Source organism: Pituophis catenifer, unplaced genomic scaffold (assembly GCF_029215685.1).
Source record: "Pituophis catenifer annectens isolate HBS135680 unplaced genomic scaffold, rPitCat1.0.hap2 SCAF_4, whole genome shotgun sequence".
In the NCBI taxonomy this organism is placed as follows: domain Eukaryota; kingdom Metazoa; phylum Chordata; class Lepidosauria; order Squamata; family Colubridae; genus Pituophis; species Pituophis catenifer.
The window spans coordinates 53,114,359-53,129,222 of record NW_027256884.1 but is presented as its reverse complement, the minus strand read 5'-3'; the positions used below and the strand labels follow the sequence as shown (position 1 = coordinate 53,129,222).

At 41.8% G+C, this 14,864-nt stretch overlaps 1 protein-coding gene across 1 annotated transcript in view; it reads left to right on the top strand.

The window, feature by feature from the left end:
* Window positions 1-223: 223 nt before the first annotated feature.
* The window catches only part of MAP7D2 (MAP7 domain containing 2), a 129,599-nt gene continuing 114,958 nt past the window's right edge, over window positions 224-14,864 (top strand). The window contains exon 1 of the mRNA XM_070943244.1: window positions 224-319. Coding sequence (XP_070799345.1) covers window positions 254-319 — 66 coding nt within the window. The 5' untranslated portion in view covers window positions 224-253. The remainder of the gene's footprint in view (window positions 320-14,864) is intronic.

The following is a 14,864-nucleotide window of genomic DNA, read 5'->3' as shown; positions in this document are numbered from 1 at the left end:
AAACTTGGGGTCCATCAAGCCTTTTGATAACTCCACCCTGGACATATTTGCTATTGTTCTGACTGCCTAAGGACTGCTAATCTACAGTTTAGATAAAAGTTGGAATATGTGGAGTCAAGTTTTATTTGAGATTTTTAAATTTATTTTATTATAAGCTGTCAGGGAGCAGCAAATCTTAGAAAAAGAAAGAAGAGCAAAGTTTCAGTATGAGAAACAAATAGAAGAAAGATGGAAGAAGTTGGAGGAGCAGAGGATGAGGGAGGAGCAAAAGAGGGCAGCTGTGGAAGAAAAGAGAAGACAGAAGCTTAGAGAAGAAGAGGTAGGCAGTTGTATGCAGCATTATTACCATATTTACTGGAATGTGGATTTGGAGAAAATATTTGAATATGATTTTTAAAAAATATATATTTAAATTCATGATCCCTGAGTGCTTAGATCAGGCTCAAAACCAAAAGTGATTCATGGCAATTTTTCCAGTCTAAATTCTTTATTGTTTCACACTTGTAGACAAAATTTTGCCAGCCTGAGGAGCTACTGTGTGCATTTACAATATACTCTGTGAACTATTAGAGAGAAGCTGTCTTCACCGTCTTTCTCTCACACGTAATATCTGGGCTAAGTTGCTTCTTATTTCTCTGGAATGCATCCTCTCCCTCATGAGTATCCATTTTATCATTACATTACATTACTAAAATTGGTTAATATCAGTTGCTTGTGGGGATGGCTATTTGCCAGGTCATGACATTAGCTAAGAAATTTTTATTCACCTTTACTTTACTTGGGAAAACTAATTACCTTAAATGCCAAGTACTTGTCAACTTAGATGTCAATTACTAAATTACACTGTATCCATTACTATTTATTTATTTATTTATTTATTTATTTATTTATTTATTTATTTATTTATTTATTTAATTAATTTTATTTCTATACCGCCCTTCTCCTGCGGGACTCAGGGCGGTGTACAGCCAAGATAAAACATTGCATATAAAATTTAAAAACAATTTAAAAAACAATTAAATAATTTCGGCCCAAGATATTAAAAACAACCCAATTAAAACCGAATTCAATTAAAACTGAGAGGATGGGATCAAGCCAGCCCGGCTAGATGGAATAGGTGTGTTTTCAGGGCCCGACGAAAAGTCCGGAGGTCTGATATCATGCGTATCTCAGGGGGTAGGTCATTCCAGAGGGCGGGTGCTGCCACAGAGAAGGCTCTCCCCCTGGGGGTCGCCAGCTGACACTGTCTGGCCGACGGCACCCTGAGGAGGCCCTCTCTGTGCGAGCGAACCGGTCGGTGGGAGGCTATTGGTGGCAGAAGGCGGTCTCGCAGATATCCCGGCCCTAAGCCATGTTGATGGACAGTTATAGAAGGAATTGCTTTCACCAGGAAGTTCCAAGATTGCTTTATAATTTTGGCTTATGAAGCTCTGTATGGCTATGTCTTTGTTTCAGATTATTATTTTCTTTACTTACTGTGCACCATCTTGATAGTCTCCTCTTGTTATTACTATTTTATAAAAATGACACACACACACACACACATATAAAGTGTTTTTCTATCGAGACACCTGGTCTACCCCAACATGAGGGAGGGGGCATTCTGCTCCCTTTCACCTTTCAGCTCCAATCCTGGTACAATATGTTGTACAATATACATTTCTGATCATTGGTTCATAATTTATGGGACAAAATCAGTTTCATCACTGATTCTTGGTAATAGATTGGTGTAATGATTAAGATGTAGGATTAGAGGAGAGTTAGGTTCTAGTCCACTTAGCTCCTTGAATAACTTTGGGACAGTCAATATTTTTCAGTCCAATATATTTCCTAGAATTACTGTGAAAAAAGAGAAGGGTATCTTAAGCATTGTTACAAAATAAAAAAATAGTTCTGCTGTAAAATAGTTCTGCTTTGCTGCTTTTATTTAAAAATGTATTACCCAGTATCTCTCAGCCTCAGGATATGGTACAAGCAATAAAAATAACCCACAGCAGTTATGAATAAACATCATTGCAACTTCATAAATGGGAAGTTTCATTGGCCTTATAAAAATAAAAAATAAGATTGCACTAAATGAGACCAATCTGTTACTAATATTAGTTTCATTTTAATTTAATTTAATTTAATTTCCAATTTATATACCGCCCTTCTCCCTGAGGACTCAGGGCGGTGTACAGCCAAGATAAAAAATATAGAATACAAATATTAAAACATTTAAAAATATATATAAATTTTGGCCCGAAAGTTAAGAATCACAGACTAATTAAAAGAATTTAAAAGTTTCTTCTTAAGCCAACCCGGCTTGCTGAAAAAGATGGGTTTTCAGGGAACGACGGAAGGCACTGAGGTCATGGATTCTTCTTATCTCCGGGGGCAACTGATTCCAGAGGGTGGGAGCCCCCACAGAGAAGGCCCTCCCCTTGGGGGCCACCAGCCTACATTGTTTGGCTGATGGCACCCTGAGGAGGCCCTCTCTGTGGGAGCGCACGGGTCGATGGGAGGTCGTCGGTAGCAGCAGGCGGTCTCGGAGATAGTTAGGCCCTATGCCATGGAGCGCTTTAAAGGTGATAACCAACACCTTGAAGCGCACCCAGAAGACCACCGGGAGCCAGTGCAGCTCGCGCAGGAGCGGTGTTACATGGGAGCGCCATGTTGCTCCCATCACTACCCGCGCTGCTGCATTCTGGACCAGCTGGAGCCTCCAGATGCTCTTCAAGGGGAGCCCCATGTAGAGAGCGTTGCAGTAGTCAAGGCGAGAGGTGACGAGGGCGTGAGTGACTGTGCACAAGGAATCCCGATCAAGAAAGGGCCGCAACTGGCGAATCAAGCGAACCTGATAAAAGGTCCCCCTGGTAACAGCCGTCAGATGTTCCTCCAAAGACAGCTGCCTATCCAGGAGGACTCCCAGATTGCGAGCCCTTTCAGTGGGGGCCAAAGACTCGCCCCCAATAGTCAGTGATGGAGTCAACTGACTATATCGGGATGCCGGGAGCCACAGCCACTCAGTCGTGGAAGGGTTGAGCTTGAGCCTGTTCCTCCCCATCCAGATCCGCACAGCCTCCAGGCACTGGGACATCACTTCAAGGGCATCGTTGGGGTGGCCTGGGGTGGAGATGTACAGCTGGGTGTCATCAGCGTACTGGTGGTATCTCACCCCAAAGCCACGGATGATCTCGCCCAGCGGCTTCACATAAATGTTGAACAGAAGGGGCGAGAGGACCTATCCCTGCGGCACTCCACAAATGAGAGGCCTCGAGGTCGACCTCTGCCCCCCTGCCAACACAAACTGTGACCGGTCGGAGAGAAAGGAGGGGAACCACTGCAACACAGTGCCTCCCACCCCCAACTCTTCCAGCCGGTGCAGCATGATACCATGGTCGATGGTATCAAAAGTCGCTGAGAGATCTAATAGGACCAGAACAGAGGAATAACCCCTGTCCCGAGCCCTCCAGAGATCATCCACCAACGCGACCAATGCCGTTTCCGTGCTGTGCCCAGACCTGAAACCCGACTGGAACGGATCTAGATAGGATGTTTCCTCCAGGAATTGTGGAAACTGTTGCGCGACCACACTCTCAACAACCTTCGCAATGAAGCGAAGGTTGGAGACAGGACGATAGTTAGCCAATATTGCTGGATCCAGGGACGGCTTCTTGAGGAGAGGCCTCACCACCGCCTCTTTCAGGGCAGCGGGGAAGTGACCCTCACTCAACGAAGCATTAATGACGCCCTGGAGCCAGCCTCGTGTAACCTCCCGGGAAGCCAGTACCAACCAGGAGGGACACGGGTCCAGTAAACATGTGGCTGCACTAAGTCTCCCCAAAATCCTGTCCACATCATCGGGAGTCACAACATCAAACTCCTCCCAGATAACATTCTCAAGACTGTTCCTCGTCACCCTGCCCTGATCTACCCAGTCAGAGTCCAAATCCCCCCGGATCTGAGCGATTTTGTCATACAGGTATTGTCCGAAATCCTCCGCCCTGCCTTCTAAGGGATCCTCCCGCACTCCCAGATGGAGCAGGACGCGGGTCACCCTAAACAGGGCGGCCGGACGATTCCCTGATGACACAATAGAGGCAGAAAAGTAGTTAGACTTTGCCGTCTTTATCGCCACTAGGTAGGCCTTAATATGCGACCTTACCAGTGTTCGATCAGATTCAGCGAGACTGGCCCTCCAACCGCTCTCCAGGCGTCTTTTCCGGTGCTTCATTTCCCTCAGCTCCTCAGTGAACCAAGGAGCCGCACGGGATCGGCATCGGGTCAGAGGCCGCAAAGGCACAACTCAGTCCAAGGCCCCACCAGCCGCCCGATCCCAGGCGGCTACCAGGTCCTCGGCCGAGTCATGTGCTAGATCCTCAGGAAATGGCCCAAGCTCCGTCTGGAACCTATCAGGATCCATCAGGCGCCTGGGGCGGATCCATCTAGTTGGGTCCGCCTCCCTGCGGCGAGGGGTCGCGGTTCGAAGATCTAGGCGAAGGAGTGAGTGGTCAGTCCATGACAAGGGTTCCATGTCTATATCCTCTATAACAAGACCACTCAACCACTGGCCAGAGACAAAAATCAAATCCAGATTGTGACCTCCCCTGTGAGTAGGGCCATGAACTAACTGGGTCAGGTCCATGGCCGTCATGGAAGCCATGAACTCCCGAGCCACCTCAGACGTTTCACCGACGGATGGCAAGTTGAAATCACCCATGACTAAAAGCCTGGGTGTATCTACTGCCACCGTGGCTATCACGTCGAGTAGCTCAGGTAGGGCTGTTGCCACGCGGCAGGGAGCCAGGTACGTAAGCAACAAGCCCATCTGAACCCCACGGCCCCACCTCACAAGGAGGGACTCACATCCGGCTATCTGAGGCACAGTGGTCTCCCTCGGACCCAGATCCTCGTTAATAATAACCGCCACCCCCCCGCCCCTCCCCTGGACCCTCGGCTGATGGAATGCTCTGAAGCCTGGTGGGCACATTTCAACCAGAGGGACGCCACCCTCCGGGCCCAACCAGGTCTCCGTAATACCCGCCAGGTCCGCTCCTCCCTCTTGTATAAGATCGTGAATGAGGGGGGCCTTATTAACCACGGACCTGGCATTGCATAACATCAGCCGAAGGGACCAAGTGATGACCTGGTTATTTTCTGAAGATGTATGTGAAGATAATAAATATGTGTTGTTAAATATGTTTAATAGCAACGAAGCATGCCACTTCATCTAACAGATTAACATAATTGGAAGGGACCATATAGGTCATCTAGTTCAACACACCACTCAAGCAGGAGACCTTACAATCTTTTGGCACCTCATTGCTTATTTCCCTCCATGTAGACTTAGACCCATTAAGGACTACTCATTGAGTAGGGTTTGGCAGCCAGTTGCGAGTCCATCTGGTGGTGAAGTGGTCTATCCCACTTTTTTCTAGCTTATGAAGAAGTAGGTTGTGGTCTACTTTGTCAAATGCCTTGCTGAAGTCTAAGTATATTATGTCCACAGTATTTCACTGGTCTACTAATTTAGTCACTATGTTGAAGAATGAAATAAGATTGGTTTGGCATGATCTGTTTTTAACAAACTCATGGTGGCTGCTATTTATTACTTTACTCATTTCTAGGTGTTCATGTTCAAGTGAATAATTTTTTTGCATGAATTTCTATGTCTAATGATCTGTGAAGACTATAATGTGTATTCTGCTTGAATTATGGGTAATGTATAGCATTAATTACCGTATATCAAATTTGTTGTGAAACTTTTAACTATTTAATATTGTCTTATACCAGCAGTCCTTAACCTTTTTGGCACCAGGGACTAGTTTTGTGGACAATTTTTCCACGGACTGGTGTGGGTGGATGGTTTGCGTTTTGCTCACTCACCTGCCACTCACCTCCAGCTGTGGAGCCTGGTTCCTAACAGGCCACAGACCAGTACCGTGTGGGACCCCTGTCTTATAATATCCTTTCTCAACCTCAACTAATACTCTGATTTCCACTCCTAACAATTCCGTTGAAATATTGCAAATAAGAGCTTTAAAGCTAAAGTTTATAATGTTAGTCTCCCTGATCCAAATGTAGTACAGGTAATCCTTGACTTACTACCACAATTGAGTCCCAAATTTCTGTTGTTAAGTGAGACATTTGGTAAGTGAATTTTGTCCCAATTTACAACATTTCTTGCCACAATTGTTAAATGAATCACTGCAATTGATAAGTTAATAACCTGGTTATTAGGTGAATCTGGCTTCCCCATTGACTTTGCTTGTCAAAAGGTTGCAAAGGGGGATCACATGACCCTGCGACACTGCACTGGACATAAGTATGAACCAATTGCCTAGCACCTGACTTTTGATCATGGGGATGCTGCAAAGATCGTAACTGAAAAACAGTCATAAATCACATTTTTCAATGCTGTAACTTTCAATTTTAGATGAACTGTTGTAAGTCGAGGACTAGCTGTAGTTGAACAAGGGGGAAAAGATTTGAATTAGGAAATAACTGTCACACACGCACATGCACACACACACACACACAATTTTTTTACCCTAAAAAGAACCATCAAAAAGAAACAAACTCATGGAACAGGTGACTGATACTATTGTGGTATGCAACATATGTTCCATGTGTGTACTGAAACCTTTCAAGAAGAGACTGGACTACCATCTGTCAAAAATGGTGTAGGGTTTCTTGCTTGGGCGGGGGGTTGGACTAGATGACCTACAAGATACCTTCCAACTCTGTTAATCTGTTAATGTGCTTATGCCCAAAGAACGCCCAAATGATACATGTATTAAATGAAAACTATGTGACCTACCAGAGGAAAAAGTAAGGAATCTAGAGGCAACTTTAGCCAAATTCCAACCTACACAAGAAAGCTATGCCCAAATCAAACTATATCATTCTATTCTATTCTATTCTATTCTATTCTATTCTATTCTATTCTATTCTATTCTATTCTATTCTATTCTATTCTATTCTATTCTATTCTATTCTATTCTATTCTGTTCTATTCTATTCATTTTCTATTGAACAAATAACTCCCAGAGGATTTGACCCTGCTGATAAACCCTTGGAGGAAAATAAATGGAGGTATGACACACATAGAAGGAAACAATAATCAAAGAAAAAAGCAGAATACATCTACAAACCCCTACTGGCCAATCTAACTCAACCAGAAGCAGCCCCATTAAAACTGAGCAATCAATTTCTCCCCCTAGATGAAAATACACAGGCCCACAACCTCACCCTCAAAGAAAACATGCAGACACCTAGAAAAGAGACATCATCAAATATCCCTAAAAAGTCACATCAACAAATACACCTGAGATAAACAGAAAAGCACCCCAGACTGCACCCCTTAAAAAAGGAAGATGAGTGTTGGTGATGGGAGATTCTATTCTCAAAGGAACAGAACCAGCCATCTGCAGACCGGACATACAATCTAGGGAGGTATGTTGTTTTCCTAGAGCAAAAATTAAAGATGTGGTTGAGAACTTAACCAAAATAATTAGGCCCACAGATTACTACCCTTTCCTCCTCTTTCACATTGGGATGAATGACACAACAAAGAACCTAATTACAATATTGAGAGATTATAAGCAACTAGGCCAGGGGTCTGCAACCTTAAATATTCAAAGAGCCATTTGAACCAGTTTCCCACAGAAAAGAAAACACCAGGAGCCACAAAATCTGGGTGGGCATGGCCAACTCAACAACATTCACTCCCACCCAGTCACATGACCCCCCTAGCCATGCCTACCCAGCTGGTCATTAGGGCGTCAGTGTTCTGGAAAACCCCAACTCCAATTAAAAACTCTGAGAGAGGCATCTTCTCAAAGTTCCCATTTATTAGAGTTGGTATACTGGCACACTTCGAATATCAAAGGAATCTGATGTTAAGCCATCAAAAACTATAGTGCCCTTCATTTCCTCATGAAAGGACCTGATGATGTTGAGGAGCTGAGGTGGACATCCAATCTTGGGGAGAATTTTATAAAGGCCGTCCCTGCTAACCAAGTCAAAAGGCTTCGTAAGATCTATGAAGGCTACAAAAAGTGGCTGTCTTTGTTCCCCCTCTCTCTGTGTCTCCATGTCTCTCTTTCTCTCTCTCCCCTTCTATCTCCCCCCTCGGTATCTCTCTCTCTCTGTCTCTCTCTCCCCCTCTCTCCCCCCTCTCTCTGTATCTGTCTGTCTGTCTGTCTGTGTGTATCTCTGTATCTCTCTCTCTCCTCCCTCTGTCTCTTCTCTCTCTTTTGGAAAGCCGAGGCGGGGCCAACCTTGGGGTGCTTCGCTAGTTCTTTTCTTTCTTCTTTGTAATTTTTTGAAAATCTGGGCTGGCTGAGGAACGAACGTGAGCTGCGGTGGAAGCTTCCCTGAAGACAACCATCCTCTTCTTCTCACAACCCCCTGGCCGGCTGTGGCGGAGCCAGAAGGGTGCACACGAGTGGGGAGACCCTCCTCAAGCAAATGGCTGGGCTTGGCCAAAGTGCAGCAAAGGTGCGGGGGGGCGGGCAGGATGACCAGCTGACAGATGAGCGTCTTTGGCAAGGGTGCTCTGGCTTTCTCCGAGCCTGACCCCCAGGGTGGGTGTGCAAGATTCGGGGGTGCCATCCCCCTTTTCCCATTGTCCTGAGCTCCTTTACTCCTCCAGCAGAGTGGTGCTACTGGTGGCTTTGATTGAAAAGCATCTTCCAGGCAGCGAAAGTCCCCCATGCAAGTTTTAAAGCCGCAGCTGGGCACTGCAGGCCCATCCCCCTTTCTGTCATCCCTCCTCCTGGATCCCAATTCCACCCTGCCAGCTGTCGTGTTAGCGAGGCCAGTGCGGAGAGCAGGTTGCACATCTCCCCAAGCGACCAAGGCATGCCCAGCACCAAGAAGGGCAGGAAGAAGTACCAGCAAGAGATGAGGCAAAAGAGAATCAGTTTCTCCATCCCCCACCGTCGCCCTTCTCAGGCCAGGCGAGGAGTGACTGGGAGGGGAGGGTGAAGGGCGGGGCCAGCCAGTGGTGGGATCATCTGATAAGGAGCCACAGCAGAGCCGTGGGTTGCCGATACCTGAACTAGGCAATAAAGTTAAGGAGCTAGGAGCATAAGTAGTGTTCTCATCAGTACTCCCAATGAAAGGTCAACACCCATTGGGGAGAAAAAGAATTCTAGAAATAAGCCACTGGATAAGGGTTGGTGTCGCCAAGAAAACTTTGGTTTCCTGAACCATGGACTGCATTACCTATAAAAAGGACTCTTGGTAAGGAATAGACTGCACCTCACGAAGACTGGGAATGTACTGGGAAAAAGATTAGCCCGACTCATCCGAAGCACTTTAAATTAAAATTGAGGGGGGAGGGCAACCAATATTTAGAATCTTTCGAACACAAAACCAATCATAAATCCCAAGAAAACAAATCAAACAATGAGGTAGGGAGTGATGAGATAAAAGAAAAACTCAAACAACAATTAGGAGCTGTAGGAATCATACCCATGGATAGGCATAAAAATCTTAAATGCTTATATACAAATGCTCAAAGCTTGGGGAACAAACAGGGTGAACTAGAAGCAATAGTACAGGAGGGTAGGTATGACATAGTTGTCATTACAGAAATCTGGTGGGATGAAACCCATGACTGGAATGTACTGATGGATGAAATTGTTCAAAGGAAACAGATCTACAAAAAGAGGAGGTGGAATTGCATTATATGTGAGAGCTCACTACTTATCTACAGAAATGCACAATCAAAGATAAAACCCTTCCAGAATGTATGTCAATATGAAAGGGGGGGGGGATGACATAGCCATCAGTGGTGAAATCCAATTTTTTTTTACTACCGGTTCTGTGGGCGTGGCTTGATGGGTCTAGCAGGGAAAGGATACTGCAAAATCTCCATTTCCTTCCCACTCGGGGGCCAGCCAGAGATGGTATTTGCCAGTTCTCTGAACTACTCAAAATTTCCGCTACTGGTTCTCCGAACTGCTCAAAATTTCTGCTACCAGTTCTCCAGAACCTGCTGGATTTCACCCCTGATTGCCATAGATGTATATTAATCTATGATTGGTAAATTATATGTATTGGGTATACATTGATTGGATGTATACCCAATCAATCAGAAGAAATAGATGAATTCTTTGCCAACCAGTTAACAAATGTATATAGGAAGCATACCACAGTAGTAATGGGAGACTTTAACTATCCAGATATCAACTGGAAGACCAACTCTGCAGCGAGTGGGAGATCAAACAGATTCTTAACCAACCTAGCTGACAACTTTATCATCCAAAAAGTAGAGAAGGGAACTAAAAATAAAGCTATACTGGACCTAATTTTTACTAATAGAGAAGAAGTGATAGAGGGAGTTAAAGTTGCCAGAACTTTGAGTGAAAGTGACCACGTCATACTGAAATTCAATATAATGCAGACACAAGCAATAGAAAATAATCCAACCAGTGTCTTAAACTTTAAAAGAGCTGATTTTAAGAAACTCTGAGAGACCCTAGGAAAAATTCCATGGATGAAAATCTTAAAGGGGAAAACAACTCAAGAAGGATGGGAAACTCTGAAAAATGTGATCATAAAGGCCCAGTCCAGCACAATACCACTGAAAAAGAAAAACAAATCCAAGAAGAAACCAGCATGGCTGCACAAAGATCTCTCTGACAAACTGAAAGATAAAAAGGACAAGCACAGAAAATGAAAAGAGGGACACATAACTAAGGCCAATTGCCAGAACATGGAAAGCGGAAGTCAGAAAAGCAAAGGCTCAGAATGATCATATCCCCTGTCTCCATTATTGTTTATATTGATGTTGGAAGTATTAAATAGAAACATTAGACAAGATGCAGAGATAAAAGGCATGGAGATTAAAAGGGAACAGTATAAATTACAGGCGTTTGCAGCAGATGATCTAGCTTTTATCTTGGAAGATCCACTAACAACAGGACCTAAATTAATAAAAAAAAATTAGAAGAATATGGAGAAGTGGCAATAAATAAATAAATAAAGAGTAAACTAAGATTTTAGTTAAAAATCTCATGGATAAGCAAAACAAAAAAGAATTAATAAAGAAAGTAGATATTCAGATTTTAAAGAAAGTTAAAATTTAGGGATTCAGCTGACAGTAAGATGTGTAACAATTAAGGAAGATAATTATAAGTTGCTGAAACAAGTTCAAATAGATCTGGAAAAGTGGAAGAATCTGCAATTATCACTGGTAGGAAAAGTAGCAACAATTAAAATGAACATATTGCCAAGATTATTGTACTTATTCCAAACAATTCCGATAAAATTGGAAAAAAAATTTGAGGAACTTAATAAAATAATACATAAGTATATTTGGCAAGGCAAAAAAGCAAGAATTGGTTTGAAAATGATGCAAGTTATAAGAAGTAGCAATTCCCAGTCCTACCAAACTGGGAATTGTACTATCAAGGTGCTGTATTAACATGGATGAAAGAGGAGATTGTATTGAGGAATATAAGATTACTGACTTTGGAAGGACATGATTTACAATTGGGGTGGCACGTTTTTCTATGGTATGGGAAAAATAAGATACATGGATATTTTCAGAGACATTACATAAGGAATGCACTAATGTTGGTGTGGGAGAAAACTAATGAACAACACTATTTGAGGATACCAGTTTGGCTTTCAACAATGGAAGCATTGATTCACCCAAATATTATTAATATGGGAAATATAGTTAGATATAAAGACATTTTGAATGAAGAGGGGGAACTTAAAATGAAAGAAGAAATGAGTGAGCAAGAGATCGATATAACGTGGTACTCAGAAGTGCAGATACAGTCTAAATATGAGAAAGATGCTAAATTACAGGGTTTTTACAAAGAATTAACAGATTTAGATAAAATCTTAACAGGACAGAAGAAAGATTAATAAAGAAGCTGTATAGTTACTTACTGGGCATAAAGTTGGAGGAGGAACAAGTAAAAGAGACAATGATAGCATGGGCGAAAACTTTGGTTATAGAATTAGATAAATGGCAGAAATTGTGGGACAGGAACTATAAATTAACGATGTCAACTGCATATAAAGAGAATTTGTATAAGATGTTCTTTAGATGGTATCTTGCACCGGCGAGGTTGGCAAAGATGTTTAAATATAAATTAGCTAAATGCTGGAAGTGCCACCAGATACCTGAATCTTACTATCATATGTGGTGGACATGTGGAGAAGCAAAGAAGTATTGGACAAAAATTAAGACATGGAAGAGTTGATACAACAACATATTGAGTTGAAACTAGAAATATTTCTGCTGTGGATTTTACCTGAAATTTATAATAAAGAGAATGCATATTTATTTAATTATTCATGTATTAACTGCCACTAGAATTGTATTTGCACAACATTGGAAAAGTGAAGAGATTCCCATTGATGAGAAGGTGATTAGGAAAATATTAGAATGTGCAGAAATGAACAGATTAACATTAGCAATTAAGGAGAAAGAACAAACTGAATACTATATGATATGGGAAGTATTTTATCAATGGTTAGAGAATAAAAAAGGAGTTTGGAAATGAAGAAGACTAAGGAATAATAGAAAGATAGAGATATCTTAATAATAATTAAGATAGAGATATAAATAAGATGAAAATTGTTAGTATACGTAAGATGAGAATAAAGATGTTTAATGTTAACATGGTATTATTACTAGAAGACATTAAGAAGAAAATGAAGAGCTTTACAATGTTTAATTATTTAATATATTATAATGTTAAGTTTAGAGAAAAAATATTAATGTGAATGTGAATGATGTTGAAAAGGGTAAAGGATGTTGCACAGAGATACAATCCAGACGACACACTGTTTAAGGAAAGATGGAATGCTTATATTCTTGAAATTGAAAAATAAAAAACTTTTTTTATAAAAAGAGAGAGAGAGAGAGAGAGAGAGAGACCCTAGGAAAGAAACCAACATGGCTGCACAAAGATCTCTCTGACAAACTGAAAGACAAAAAGGACAAGCACAGAAAATGGAAAGAGGGATACTTGACTAAGGCCAATTGCCAGAGCATGCAAGGCGGAAGTCAGGAAAGCAAAGGCTCAGAATGAACTAAGGCTTGCTACAAAAGTTAAAGATAATTTTTAAAAAAGTTTCTTTCAATATATTAATAACAAGAAAAAAGTCAAGGAAACAGTAGGTCCACTAAAGAGAGAAGATGGCAAGAAAGTAACATGCAGTAGGGAGAAAGCAGAGCTTCCTAACTCATTATTTGAATCAGTCTTAACGCAAAAAGAAATTATAGCCCAACGTACCAAAAAAAAAAACCCTACTTTAAAAGACAAACTAGAAATAAAAATTAAAATAAGCAAGAAAATGGTAAGAGAACATCTATGTGATCTTGCCAAATATAAATCACTGGGATCTGACTGATTACATCCCAGAGTTCTGAAGGAGCTGGCAGATGTTATCTCAGAACCATTGTACCAAATCTTTCAAAATTCCTGGAGCACTGGGGAAGTACCTGAGGATTGGAAAAGGGCTGATGTGGTTCCCATCTTCAAGAAAGGAAAAAAAGCAGACCCAGGAAACTACAGATCAACCAGTTTAACATCAATACCTGGGAAGATCCTGGAAAAGATAATCAAAAAACAGATCTGTGAACAACTTGAAGCCAACACGGGATTGTTAAAAACAGATCATGCCAAACCAATCTTATTTCATTCATTGATAAAATCACCAAATCAATAGACCAGTGAAATGCTGCGGACATAGTATACTTAGATTTCTGTAAGGCATTTGACAAAGTAGATCACAATCTACTTCTTGGTAAGCAAGAAAAATGTGGAATAGACAACATCACCACCAGATGGATTTGTAGCTGCTGAAAAACCATACTCAACGAATAGTCCTTAATGGTATTACATCTACATGGAGAGAAGTAAGCAATGGGGTACCACAAGGCTCTGTTTTAGGCCCAATACTCTTCAATATCTTCATAAATGACTTAGATGAGGGATTGAAGGGGAACTCATCAAATTTGCAAATGATACTAAACTGGCAGGAATAGCCATCACCACAGAAGACTAACTCAGGATCTAAAAACATCTTGACAAACTTGACAAACTTTTGTTAGCCCTATCCAACAAAATAAATTTTAATGTGGAGAAAAGCAAAGCATTACATTTAGGCGGGAAAAATCAAAGGTATAAGTACAGATTAGGCGAGACCTGACTCAAAAATAGTAAGTGTGAGAGGGACTTTGGAGTCCTAGTGGATGATCATTTGAATATGAGCCAGCAATGTGCAGCAGCAGTCAAAAAAGCTAATACAATCCTGGGTTGCATAAACAGAGGCATAGAATCAAGATCACGTGAAGTATTTTTTTTTTATTAAAAAGTTTTATCAAATATTACAACAATTTTTTCCCGTCCCTCCTCCCACCCCTTCCCTCCTCCACCCATCCCCCATCCCCCCTCTCCCTCCAACCCCCCTCCCCCCACCCTGGACTTCCCAGAGCAAATACAGGCTGTAACATTTAACAAACATAAACTAAAATATGCTAAATTTCTGTAGGCTCTTAATTCCCTCTTGCTCTTTAACTCCCCTTTCAACTAACAAAACAATTCAAAAAGAAAAAGTTGATTTCATTCATAAGCTATTTGAAGCATTTTAGTCCGATATTTGTTTTGAATATAGTCAATCCATCTTCTCCATTCCGATGTATATCTTTCATTTGAGCGGTCCTTCAAATACGTTGAAATTTTGGCCATCTCTGCTAAGTTCACTACTTTTAATGTCCATTCTTTAATAGTAGGCAAGTCTTCCTTCTTCCAATACTGCGCCACCAAAAGTCTGGCTGCTGTTATTAAATTTAAAATCAACTTAGTCTCTATAACAGTACAATCTGTAATTATACCTAACAAGAA